Source organism: Hemicordylus capensis, chromosome 8, assembly GCF_027244095.1.
Source record: "Hemicordylus capensis ecotype Gifberg chromosome 8, rHemCap1.1.pri, whole genome shotgun sequence".
Lineage (NCBI taxonomy): Eukaryota > Metazoa > Chordata > Lepidosauria > Squamata > Cordylidae > Hemicordylus > Hemicordylus capensis.
This window is the reverse complement of record NC_069664.1, coordinates 10806343-10819935: the sequence shown is the minus strand read 5'-3', so window position 1 is coordinate 10819935 and position 13593 is coordinate 10806343. Positions and strand designations below refer to the sequence as shown.

Here is a 13593-nt window from a genome sequence, read left to right as displayed (position 1 = left end):
GGCCAAGCCAGCTCCAAAAGCACCTTCTTCTGGAAGCACACGCACTTTGGGCTTAGCTGAAAGTAATGTTTTAACAGCTTTCCAGGAGGAAGCTGATCAGGGCAATGGCACAAAGTCTGAAAGAGAAAAGGAACTAACCAGCTGGACCAAGGTGCTGTTTATTACCTTCAAAGCCCCAACCATTTTAGAGCCCACCTTGCACATATTTCTGCCAGTCCTGAAATCAGTGGGTTACCTTCTTCTGTGCTGCCCTTTACAGGAGAGTCAAGCTGCATGTTAAAAGTTCTATCTAATATATTGCTTTTGGAAATCCCTATGCAGAATGTCTTGGCAAATAATAGCATTTCAAGCAGCCAAAGCATTTAGTGTAGAGTATGTTATCTTGGATTCCTTACAACCACTATCTAAGGTAGGTCCACACAATTGTCCCCATATTCTGCATTCAATTGTGGCTTCAACACTTTCCATTCTTAGATGGCTTTCCCCCCGCTTTTGTAAGCACACACAAACACAAAAACAGAAGTTACAGTGATGGTTCAAACTTCTGGAAGACACTGTTAATCCACATCTTATCTCTGCCATGGGGCAGATACATCAAGGGCTTTTAACATCTGGGTCAGACTGAAAGGTGGAGGACAAAGTGATCTACAAGGGAAAACAGGACTGAACCATTGCGACACACAAGTGCAGTTTTTGCAGGTTCCTACACTGACATACTTGAGTCACATCAACAGCAGTGGAAGTTGCTGACAACTTGCTGTCTGGGTCTGCAGCTGCCACCAAGGCAGCAAAGTATTAAGCAGACATCACACTTTAGAACAAAGGCCAGCTTTGGCTAAAGCAGCTTAAAGGCTTTAGGTGGGGAGCTGGTTACACAGCCAGTAGCTCACTAGGGCAGTCTGTGTCCTGAAGTTCACAGGAGCAGGTCTATGTTCACCTCCAAGGAGCCCTTGGGAGCTGAAGCAAAGAAACAGGACTAAAACATCTATGCATTCAATAGAATGCATGTATCCCATGCAAGTGTTGGTCCCAGTAACACCTCTGTGACTGAGGTATAGGCACAGCTATAAGAGGCTAAGAAAGCCCAAACATCACAGGTCTATTAAGTGCCCCCTGACACTTAAGCAAAGAGGCACCTTTCAAAAGTGGCAGTTCTCTTTATTGAGTAGGGGGCGAGCAACTGGCCCTATCCAACCCCAGCACCCCTCCAGTGGCTGTTGCTAGTGTCTACCTTGTTTCCTTTTTTAGACTATGAGCCCTTTGGGGACACAGCCATTTAATGCATCTTTGTATGAAAACCACCTTGGTTGAAAAGCATATTTTCAACCAAAGTTTCCAAAGTGGTTTACATACAAAAATGAATATTTGTATGTATATAAATATACATAAGTATATGGATTTGTATTGTATTCATACATAATTTGTATGTAAATATAAGTGTAAATTTCTATATTTTAAATAAAATGTATGTAAATAAGTATTTGTCTTATTCATTACTGTAAGTACAAAGACTTGCACTACTCATCAATATTGCAACTTTAAGATGCAAACTGTATGAGAATCTGTACCTCAGATATTTGGGCCATCAGTTAGCAATGGTGCTTTTAAACACATGCTTGTTTTAAGAACTACTACAATCACCCAAAGAAGCCACCTAATGGCACAGCAGGGAAATGCTTAACAAACAGAAGACTGCCAGTTCCAATCTCCCCAGACTATGGGAAACACCTATATGGGGCAGCAGCAATATAGGAAGACTAGCTGACCTGCACAGAGCATCTGTGCACTCTTTGGGACCGGCTGTTTCCCCCCCTCCCATCCTTTCCCACTCTCTCCTGCCCCCTCCCTGCCCCACTCAACACACGCAGGCTGCCCCACTCGCTGCTGCCTCCTGCTCTGTTGGCCAGACTGGGCAGCGGTAGCCACCACCTCCTCATCCAGCAGCCGAGGCCGCTGCCGCACCTGGGACTCCCAGCGGCCTGCTGAGGCCACCGCCACCTTTACCAGGACAGCCAGGCCAGGCTGTCCCGCCACCTTCGCCTCCCAGGGGCCCGGCTAGCCGCCTCCTCCTCCCCCAGGACGGCCTGGCCAGGCCAGGCCAGACCGTCCCACTGCCACCTCCTCTGGCCATTTTGCGCTGGCTCGCCACCGCCATTTTTTGTTCCCCCTCAACTCTCACAACTGCCAAGTTCTTAAGGACACGCATGCCGGCTAAGAGAAAGAAGTATATAGATGCTGAAAGGCATCATCTTATACTGTGCAGATGGCAATGGTCAACCCCTCCTGTATTCTACCAAAGACAACCACAGAGCTCTGTGTTCACCAGGAGCCAACACCAACTCAACTGCATACTTTACTACAATCACCCAAGGCAACTGCAGTGTATTCTCAAGCTACAATAGGAGCCTAAATGGGGTTACACTGAAGGATGTGTGTACTCAAGAGAAGCTTGGTAATGTCCAGTTGAAAAAGTAGAGACTCTGCTCTGGTCCAGAATCTTGTGCTCCCTGGCCATAATGACCATTCAATTTGTAGCCAACCTATAGGAATTGATCCTACTGATGCATGATTCTTTTCATTGTCCACCCTGCATGTCCACATGATCTAGCATTCAATTTTAGCAGGAGGCTCACACTGGGACTCTCAGAAGCCTCCCCACTCCTCAGATAGTCCCTTTACTCAAGCTATGAAGCCCCTTGCTTCAGCAGCGAGTCAGCCAAGACGGACAAAAAAAGACACACACACATGCACAGTGTTAAGATAGAACCTAGCACTTTTATTAAGATCGTCAATCAACTTGGAATTTCAAGAACCAGACATACGTAATAAACGCCCAGAAGAGTGGATCGCAAAAGGCACTTCCTGCTCGGGTCACTGGTCCTAGGATAGGCAGGTAAACAAGCTGGCTTCTCTGTACAACACCAGCCAAGTCAGCCTTTCCCAGGGCCAGTCACCCTAGCACTGCCCTCCCCTGTTTTACACAAGCCAGACCCCCTGTAGGTTGTGACCCAAGGCTTTTCTGTAGGACACCTTGGCCTAGCAGGGAATGCTGGGAACTGTCAAGGAATTTGTGGTGTCAAAAAGAAATTTTAAAAGCTGCCATTTGAGACAAGGGCTTCTCTGTACTCACACCCCGTCACAAACACAATAAATAAGCAGTTATAAAAAATTTTCAAGTATGTAGGATTTATCCCACTTCCTTTCCAAACGCACTTGATCTCTGAAGGGAGCTGGTTTCTCTGTAGCTACACCAGTACTTCAGAATGCAGTTTGGATCTGGCTTTGAAGACAAACCCTGGAGTTTTGTGCAACATGAATTCTTGGCTCTTCAGAAGAAGAAAAAAAGATTCCAGGTGCCAAAGTGTGCAGACTACAGACCTTGGGCACTGCCTTGTGACTTCTCTGTAACACATCACAAGGTTGGCCAAGTGCCTGCTTGATAAAGATGTTGAGGTTTGGCTAGTGCTAAAACCATGCATAGGATTTTTTTAAAAAACACCTTATTACGTACATCCTCCAAGATGAGTAGGAAATTATTAAAATATGGTGCCGACTTAATTTAAGAGCATAATACCATAGACTGCCAAACCAGGACTGCCCCCATATAAAAGCAACAGTGGACTGCAGTTCCAAACACAGAACTTGCGTTGCATGCACGCCTATCTGCCAAGGAGGAGGTGGCAGAAGCATAGGCTCACATGAGAACAACCTAGCTGGAAATTGATGTGGCAGGGGGAGGAATGTGGACTTACATTCTTAGTAGAGCCAGTCCATGACACCATGATGCTCTAGGGATCTGAACAGAGACTATGTGGAACAACAGACTGTGCACAATACGATACTTGTTCATTGTTTGAAGTGGGGGGGGAGAGTTAATTGTTAACCTTTGAGGCAATACAAAGGACTAGACTGAAGCACTGTTTGGACTACAGCCTGTTCTCTATATTACAGATAGCGCCTATGCTCAACTGGCTCTACTCGTACATCAAGCACACCAGGAAGAGGAGAAAGCACAGTGCAACTTGCGGTCCCCACAGGAACTAATATGCATGGCAAATGGACAGAGTGTGCCAAGTTAAGAGCAGAGAAGGACAGGATCAGTTTTTAGGAAAGAGGGCCCTTTCCTGCAGAGCCTGAAGGTTTCTCTGTAATGTACACCAACAGGTCTGGGGAAAGAAGCCCAACAGATTCAGTACTTAAGTTTTTTGGGCACTTCCCATGGGAAGCTGTCCCTACCAAAGTGGCCATAGGCTGCCGTCTTCTGATAAATGGGCTTCTTCAGATCCAGATCCCTGGAATATACAAGTCCGTAACTCAATAAAAAGGCATTTATCAAGCAAAGCAAAAAGCAGCTACACCTGAAGGGGCCACTTGATCAATGCTGCTGGCCCAGGACAGAGACCTGTGGTTCAAGACCCAGATTTTCCAGTATGCTCCCAATGTGACTGAAGCAAGAGTGCAAGCGTGTGTCCTAAGGTCCCTGGATAAGTCTAACATTATGGCATACTTACCCTCCTTTATTAGTGGCTACATCCAGCTGCAAACCACCACATGGTTCTCCACTGGGGATGGAACCTCCCTATCTCAACAGTCCACTCCCAATTCCAACTAAACCTGTCCACTTACAGCTTGAGTTTCCGAGAAGCAGTTAGTAGGAGGTGTAGGGAGTGGTAGTTCTGGACTGCTGTGTCTGCAGAGCTTTACACTAGCTTTACAATGGAGTCCTAGGCAGGGACAGGTTTTGTTTTTTTGATCTCACCCTGACATGCCACCCTCCCCAAGGATCACAGAGCAATATACATGGTCCCCTCACCCCTCAAGTTTATCCTTACAGGTTTATAAGGTAGGTTAGGCCGAGATCATAACTGGTCCAAAGTGAAGCTGTATGGCAGAGTAGGGATTTGATCCTGGGTCTCCCAAGTCCTAGTCTGATGCTAGTCACACAGCCACGTTCCCAATACCAGAAAGGTAGCCCAACTTCGGCATCAGTGACCCTGCACAACTGGCTCAGATAACTACCAAGATGTAGTCATCTGGGCAGCTTCTTTAGGCACTTCAGGCAAATCACTACCAAGTCATTCTTTAGTCACCCTGCCACAATGGATCTAATGGGGGCACACAGCACTCCAAGTGGCAAAGTGATTTATTATCACAACTAGCAGTTACCATGAGGAGGATACCTCGACACTAGGCACGGTATTTTGAGCCTGCCGTATTGTCCTTAGACTGGTTGGGAGCAGAGCACTTCCTTTCTGTGCTAGCAGAGACCTGTGTCTCAGAACCTGATCCTCCAAGATGCATTTCCTTTCCATGAATCCCACAGGCATGCTACAACCTAACTGGACACTTGTCTAGTATACAGCAACTTGAGAAAAGCAGCTCCCCAAGCCTTCTCCTTCAGTCTCTACCATGGAGAAATGCACTCAGATCCCCAAAATAGTGCAGAGGAACCGCCTCTAGTCATGCATGTACAAAGCTTGCTAGATCACCTATCCTGAAAGACGCAAAGCTTGGCAGGCCACTTTCCTAAGTGGTAGACCTAGAAGAGAGGCAAGGGCAGTAGCTTGGCACATGGGCGGCAGTTTCACCCACTGCCCATGCCTTGTGTAGGCCTGGTTTATACCTTCCGTTCAGCCCCTTTCTTATTGTCTCCTTTGAATGCGTCTGTACACATGTGCATGCACCACGTTTTACCTGACAATGACCCCTGGGCGGAGGTCAAAGTTCTTCTTCACAATGTCTAGCAGCTCATGCTCACTCTTTTGGGAAGTGCCATAATGGAAAATGGAGACCGACAGTGGGTGGGCCACTCCAATAGCATAGGAAACCTGGGAGTAGAGTTAATATATAACCACATGCATTAAAGTACACAGTAATTTCAGCCGCCATGCAAGGCATCCAGATTTCCTCCCTCCTTTTACTTCCCTTACTCTCAAGCATTTCCTTTTGAGCCCGCCTTCCTACCAAGATTGTTTTACTCTTATCCAGCTTTACTTTACCCTGCCCTTCCATACTATGGGTCCCAACAGCCACAAGTTGGCCAATACTACTGGACACCTAAGCAGCCTGAGTGGACCAGAGAGTGGACCTCTCATCAAGGCTGTTTCTGGGAGACACTGTTCAGATGAAAGAATCTGATTCAGACATCGGAATGCATCTTGCATCTTACCTGAACAAGCACTCTTCGACAGAGACCAGACTTTACAAGAGATTTTGCAACCCAGCGAGCTGCGTAAGAAGCTGAACGGTCCACTTTGGTGTAATCTTTTCCAGAGAAAGCACCACCTCCATGAGCACCCCAGCCACCATAGGTGTCAACGATGATCTTCCGACCAGTCAGGCCAGCATCTCCCTACAATTAACAATGCTCCCATTAGAGGGGGGAAATCTTGGAGAGGCCATCACATCTTGGGATGAACACAAGACTACTATAACAAGCCAAGACTTTTGACGTGGAAGACCTGACATCTGTTTCACACCATTTTAAAGGCAATGTTGATACCCTAACAAGGAGCCCAGCCATTCACTTATAAGCCACTTTGTGTAGCTTCTCAGAAGGCAGCAGCATTTGCCAAGATTAAGAGACAAGAACCCAATTCTCCTCATACCTGGGGGCCACCAATTACAAAACGGCCACTAGGCTGCAGGTGATAGACTGTGTCATCATCCAGGTATTTTGCAGGCACAACAGTTCTGACCACTTTCTCTTTCAGAGCATCCCTCATCTCATCCAGACCAATTTTCTCATCATGTTGAACAGAGATGACAATTGTGTGAACTCTAATAGGGATGACAGCACCACGGTCCTGTCTGTACTGCACAGTCACCTGCAATGAACCCAGGAAAAGAAGGTTGCATCATTTCACAAGACGTCACTAAAAGCAAAAAGTAACACAGTTAGTAATAGCTACTATGTTTTCACACACCCTTTCAAATTTGGCCATGAAGTGACCCAATGGAATTCACTACGTCTTTCTGCAGAGTCTAGTTATGCAGACAAGCTTTCACCCACATTCTTCTCAGTAGAGATGTAAGCCAAGAAGCCATTTACCTGAGTTTTAGAATCTGGTCGCAGCCAGGGCAAGATATTACTGCGACGGAGCTCTGCCAGCTTTGCATTCAGCTGGTGTGCTAGGAGGAGGGTCAGGGGCATGCACTCTTCCGTCTCATCAGTAGCATAGCCAAACATCAAGCCCTATATATGCATATATATATAAAACAAAATTAAGTCTCTGGTTCCAACAGAGATATTCTAGGAATACACTAAGTACCAGTGAAGAGCAATCTACAGTCTTCTGACACCAACCTGATCACCAGCACCAATGTCTTCCTCCTTTCTGTCAAGATGAACTCCTTGAGCTATGTCAGGAGACTGCTGCTCCAGAGCAACCAATACATTACAAGTCTTGTAGTCAAAGCCTAGGGAACACACACAAATATTTACCTCAGAACCAGTGACCAAGCATTAAGAGTAAAATCTCCTATTTCAGGACAAAGAGGTAGTTCAACACAGCTGATCTACTCACCTTTTGAGGAATCATCATAGCCAATGTGCTTGATTGTTTCACGGGCAATTTTCTGATAGTCAACTGCAGCTCTGGATGTGATCTCCCCAGCCAAGAGGATCATTCCGGTTTTTGCAGCCGTTTCTACAAAAGAACACAGAATCAGTACACATTCCAAAAGTAGGAGAGTTATGGTTCTCTGACCAATAGCTGTCATTCTTGTCCTTCCCCCAAAGCAGCCTAGAGTACTCACCACATGCTACTTTGGCATCTGGGTCTTGTTTAAGATGTGCATCAAGGACAGCATCACTAATCTGGTCACAAATTTTATCTGAAAGAAAGAGCTTCTGTTACTTTTCAGACCTCAAGTCACCAACCCACATCTTAAATCATCAGAATTTAAGAATATAATCTTCAGAAAAAATAGCAAGATAAAACAATGTACAATTTTAAAGGCTAGCTAACAGCTAGCCTTTAAAATTGTCCATTGTTTTGTCTTGCTATTCTTGTGAGCCACCCAAAGCAATATTGTACTGGAGGGAGCAGGATATAAATATTTTAAATAAATACAGGAACAGTCCATCCAGTTGCAGTACCAAGAGCTATTATGAAACAGGAAGTGTCCCTGTAATAACCATTAAAGTTCCAGTTAGAGAATTTGGAGTTTAAATACAGGACTTCCTTCCCCACAAAGGCAAGGTCTGTCTCCAGCTTTACTGAGATTCAGACAACAAGCAAAGGCAATCTTGTTTCAGATGACTGAAAAGTTCCAATGGTACCATTCAGTTTCTGCTTATTATTATTAATTATTATTAATAATAATTATTATTCTACATTTATTATGTATTATTATTATACATTTATATCCCGCTCTTCCTCCAAGGCGCCCAGAGCGGTGTAGTTTCTCCTCACAACAACCCTGTGAAGTAAGTAGGTTAGGCTGAGAGAGGAGTGACTGGCCCAGCGTCACCCAGCAAGTATCATGGCTGAATAGGGATTTGAACTCGGGTCTCCCTGGTCCAGGTTCAGCACTCTAACCACTGCAGCACGCTGGCTCACCCAGAGATTAATCAGAGATTAGTTGCAATGGCTGGGTTTTGTTTTAGTTTGACACATTTTACAATTTTTTCTAACATGGATTTTATTATTGCTAACCCCATGATAGATTTTTTAATCAAAAAGACCAAAAGCAGAATACCACACCACTGATCTACTGAAGCATAAGAACAAATGGCTAGCACCAGTAATTTTAAAAGCCAAGCTATCATACTTGCCTCAGAAGTACACAGGTTGCCCCAATTCTCTCATTTCACCAATTAGTGTACTTTAGCTGACTCATCTACCAACTAAACCTGGAAGCCTTTATTTCCCATTCAGATATACCAGGGACAGGTTTTAATGCCAAGTTCAATTAGAACCTTCAAGGCATACATCCAACCTGCTATAAACTTTGCCCCATAAAAAGCAATGATGCACCACTAGTCATCACACGCAAATTCCAGTGTTGTTGCTCCAATTCAAATGCTGCCATTCTACACACACCTTTACTGCTGTAAGCAGAAGACAAGCACTTGGTTATGAAATACCCATAGAGTTTTATATAATCCAAGTTTGAGCTACAGTAATCCTGAAATGGAACAGGTGGCAGTGAGAGAATAGCTTAATCAAGCCATACTGCAGTGTATTTTATTCTATACCAGCCAAGCAGTATGGCTTGGTTAAGCTATTCTCTCTCTGATCATGTGCTCCAGTGAACCACTGGCTTGGGGGCAGAGACACAGACCCTTCACGGAGAAAGCATAAAGCAACTAACAGATGCCAGGGGGAAGAAATTCATGAGGTTATTCTACTCATCCCACTTCTCAATGGCAGAGATGCAGTCTAAACTGATCTAGCAGAAGCAGTTTAACCATCTAAAATGCACTTGCCAGCTCATTAGTGACAAGTGCCCCCAACCCTCTGGAAGCAGGACACCCAACCTAACACAGATCTCCTCCCCAGAGGTCCTTAATTCCACTGCCATTTTAAGAAGGTAAGAAACAGCAAGATTCCTTTGAGCAGTAGAGGGGAGCTCCCACTGTTTCTTATCATCTCAATATCCCAGTGCAAATGACAAAAGAACCCCATCTCTCCTAAGAGCTTAGCCTAAATGTGTGGATCCCCAGGTAATGGCATTTATTATATTTCTATTCTATACCACCTGATGTGTGCGTCTCTAGGCGGTGTACATGAGTTTAATACACAAGTTTATAAAACAAATTAAAAGCCTAAGAAAACAGGTGTGCCTTAAGGGTAGTTTTAAAAAACAGCCAGAAATGGAAAACCTCTGTAAGAGGGAATACATTCCAAAGAGGATGTACAGCCACAGAGAAGCCCTGGTCCCAAGCAGTTGCCAAGGGAGCCAGTGGTAGGGTAGCCGTAACCGGACCTCCACTGAAGAGCTTAATAGGCAGGAGGGTTCATGACAAATGAGGCACTCTCTGGACTCAGTACTATGAACCCAAGCTGTTCTGGGCCTTAAAGCTAATAACCAGCATGTTGTGTTTTGCTTGGAAACATGTTGGCAGCCAGTGCAGTTCTTTTAACGTCTGTGTTATATGGTCTCTTTGGGTTATCCCAGAGATCAGTCTAGCAGCTTCTGCATTCTACACCAACTATAGTTTCTGGACATACAAGGACAGCCCCATGTAGATTGCATACAGTAGTCAAGCCGGGAGATTACCAGCATATGTACCACTGTTTTAAGGTAATTTTCCTCCAGAAATGGTGTAGCTGATGTATCAGCCAAAGCAGATAAAAAGCACTCCTGGCCACTGTCTCAACCTGAGAACCCAGAGAATTTTGGCTCTAGGAACACTCCCAAGCAATGTACTTGTTCTGGATGGAGTTACACTCCTCCAGAAAGAACAGGCAGATCGAAACCATCTCTCACATCTAAACCAACCCCGCCCCATCAGTACCTCCATCTTATTTAGATTCACTCTCAGTTTTATCACCCATCACCCAGCCCATTACTGCCTCCAGGAAAGCATTTAGGGAAGTTATGCCATTACCTGATGAAGTTGATGTAGATAAAGATTTGAGTGCCATTAGCATATTGATAACACCTTGCACAAGATCTCCTGATCTTTCCCAATGGTTTCATGAAGATGTACAAAATAGGGCTGCAAGATTGTTAACTGGGACTTGACATTTTGATCATATCACGCCAGTGCTTCATCAGCTGCACTGGCTCCCAGTCCATTTCCAGGCCCAATTCAAAGTGCTGGTTTTAAACCCTTAAAATGGCTTGGGTTATCTGAGAGAGCACCCTGCCCCAAATGTCCCAACTCAGACTTTAAGATCTTCTTCCCTGCTCCAAGTGCCCCTGCCAAACTTGGTGAAACAAATGGCTACTAGGGAGGGGACCTTTTTGGTGGCTGCACCCCATTTATGGAATAGCCTCCCTAGTGAGGTTTGCCTGGCTTCATCACTTTGTTCTTTTAGACACCAGGTAAAGATCTTTTTGTTCACTCAGGCCTTTTAAATTTGATATTTTACTTTAAGTTTTTAAATTGTATTGTATTTTGGTGTGTTGTGATGTCATGTGTTTATACTTGAATGCTGTGTTGCAAGCTGCCCAGATAACAATTTGTTATGTAGCAGCTAACAAAGTGTATTATTTAAGGTGTGGCATTAGCTTAGTTACAGTCAAAAGTACATTATGTGCAGTAGAGAAAGCTACAAGTGCCAAGGCTATAAATGCAACATACAGTGTCACCCTTCAAATCAAGAAGGCACAATCAGCTGCACACTTTTGGGATAACAAGATGGCAGAGAGAAGATAGACAGTCACTAGTGCAGAGTTCCCAAATATGGCTAAGACTGAGAAGGACAACCATGGATCTCCACACAGCTTTTATCCCTAGTCCTGAAGCAGCCCGTATGACAACCAGAGATCCCCAACCCCACTTGATGTCTGTCAAAGCTGAAGCAGCAGCAGCAGCTCTAGTTACAGTGTTTTAGCAGTCCTGTCAGGAGGAGGTATTAGGAAAGCCATTGTTCATACTATCAAGAAATGATTCAATAGTCATGGAGCATTAGAGTGTTCTGGAATAGACCAAAGCCTGATCTGACCAGTTTTGAAGGACACCTCTAGAGGAGACAGAATACCCAAATCAGAACAAAAAAACCCCGGAGATATTTATAATACTCAAGCACAATGGCAATAAAGGATTAAATTCATTTCCCTTTCTAACCAGTTCATTGTAGCCTCCTAGCCATCAGAGATGGTGAAGCTTCCCTGGAGGTCCTCCCAAAGACATGCACATGCTCCTGCTCTTCAATGGAAACCGCATGGCTCATTACAGCCACATGTCCATGACGGAAAGAAAGGTGCAACTCCACCCCAGCCACCCCCTTTCCTGCAGCAGAGATCTGCAGGGCCAGAATAGGATACCCCCCTTCCGGTCCCTCCAGCATCAAAAGCGCCTTGTTCTTATGTAGCCTCTTGGTACGGACTATGCTTAGGATAAAAAGCTTCTCCATCACAGCCTACAATAGCACACACCCAGCGCAACCAAAACGAGAGAGAGAGAGCGCGCGCGCGCTTCTCCAAGCCGGCTTCCCACCACCTCCCTCGTCCCTCCACAGTGGCCAGCCATCATGGCGGCCAGCGAAGACAATGAAACCCCAGCCTGCGCCTCCGCCAGCAGTGGGGCATCTGCGCTCCCCCCTTCATTTAAGCCAGCAGCAACATGTGCTCTTCAGGACACGGAGGGTACTCGAACTACTTCTCCCCAAACTGGAGGTGAGCGCAGGTCTCCCGCAAGCCAGCTCCCGCGGGACAGGCTCGCGACCGGCCCCCCCGCACGCCACCCTTACTTTTTACATGTGGGTCATCTCTCACCACCACCCGCCCGGGAAGCTCGTTTCCACAAGGCTGCAGCCCCCCTTCCTCTTCCGAGCGCTCCATGCGGACACCACGTGGTCAGCGCCCGATCCGTCTGCAATGCGGGGCGCGCCCCCGCCGCTGGGCGGGAGCGAGCGCGCGTGCCGGCCGGCAAGCCGCCTCTCCTGCCCTTTGGAAGGCCCCCGTCCCGTCGTTTTCGCCCCTTCCCCGCCTCGGGGAGGAGGCGGGGAAGAGGACGAAGGCATTTCTCCGCAGGCTCGTCACGCCGAGACAGGCCTCAAGGGGCCGCTCACGAGGCGGCCGGAGGGCGCGCGCCCCGCTCCCACTACAGCCGGGTCCTTCCCCCGCACCCTCGCCCGCCTTCCCCCCCTCTCTCTTCTCACCTGGATGCCCCTCCCCCACCGACTCTGAGGTGAAGAGAAAGGTATCCTCCTCGATTCGGAATCCGTTCATGGCAGCACTGGAGAAAGCTACAAAAAAAAAAAAGGAGACAGGATAACCAGGACACTGAGAGATGAGGAAGCGCAGACGACGCAAAAAGCACGCTGGACACACTTGGCAAACGAATCCTCTGCTAGAGCCTGGAGCAGCGCCCGAATGAACGGCGCCGCCTTCGCCGCAGTCGTATTTATAAGGGCACGCCCCGCCCACTCCGCTAAACCCCGCCTCTTCGTCCTTCTGCGATCACCTAGGCGAGGCCAGAGCGGAGGGAGGGGAAGGGGAGGGGGGCCGTGGGAGACGAAAAGGAAGCACACGAGCCCGCCCGCGCTATCTGGGGAGGGGATCTACCATCACGACAACGAGGGAGGGGTGCTTGCACGTCAATCGGAACCGCATTCCCATCTCTGAATGGCAATTATCCTTTGTGTGTGTTTTTAAATTAAAAAAAAAAAAAAACAGGCTCACGAGGACAACTCCTATGATGACGAAAGCGAAAACTATTCTTTAAAAAAAAACAAAAAACCTTCTCCTCCCCCACGCTGCTCAGTCGGCTTTCCTGGAATCTCCTCCGCACTGCAGCCCCTCAGGCCGGGTCGAGATTTTCCCGCCTCAGCGAGGGCGGGCAGGGGGCCGCTGTGGTGGCCCTGTAGGCGCTTCCTTGGAAGTCAGTTGAGTTCCCGCTGTAGGAAACGGGAGGACTCGCTTCGGAGTAAGCGTGCACAGGAGCGGCCTCTGAGGGCTCCGTGGCTTTCCCTT

The 13593-nt window shown here is 46.9% G+C and overlaps 1 protein-coding gene across 2 annotated transcripts; it reads right to left on the bottom strand.

The window, feature by feature from the left end:
* Positions 1–2755: 2755 nt before the first annotated feature.
* LOC128333902 (S-adenosylmethionine synthase) lies at positions 2756–13354 on the bottom strand. Of its 2 annotated transcripts, none has more exons than XM_053269960.1 (9): positions 12780–13354; positions 7759–7836; positions 7527–7649; positions 7307–7419; positions 7052–7195; positions 6609–6827; positions 6170–6352; positions 5695–5828; positions 2756–4292 (listed from the first exon to the last, which is right to left on the bottom strand). In XM_053269960.1, exons 1-9 carry the CDS (start codon positions 12847–12849, stop codon positions 4190–4192), a joined length of 1167 nt encoding a protein of 388 aa, XP_053125935.1. In that variant the 5' UTR covers positions 12850–13354; the 3' UTR covers positions 2756–4189. The 2 variants fall into 2 exon arrangements, with proteins under 2 accessions (XP_053125935.1, XP_053125934.1); XM_053269959.1 differs by lacking the exon at positions 12780–13354 and adding an exon at positions 12369–12474.
* Positions 13355–13593: the final 239 nt, after the last annotated feature.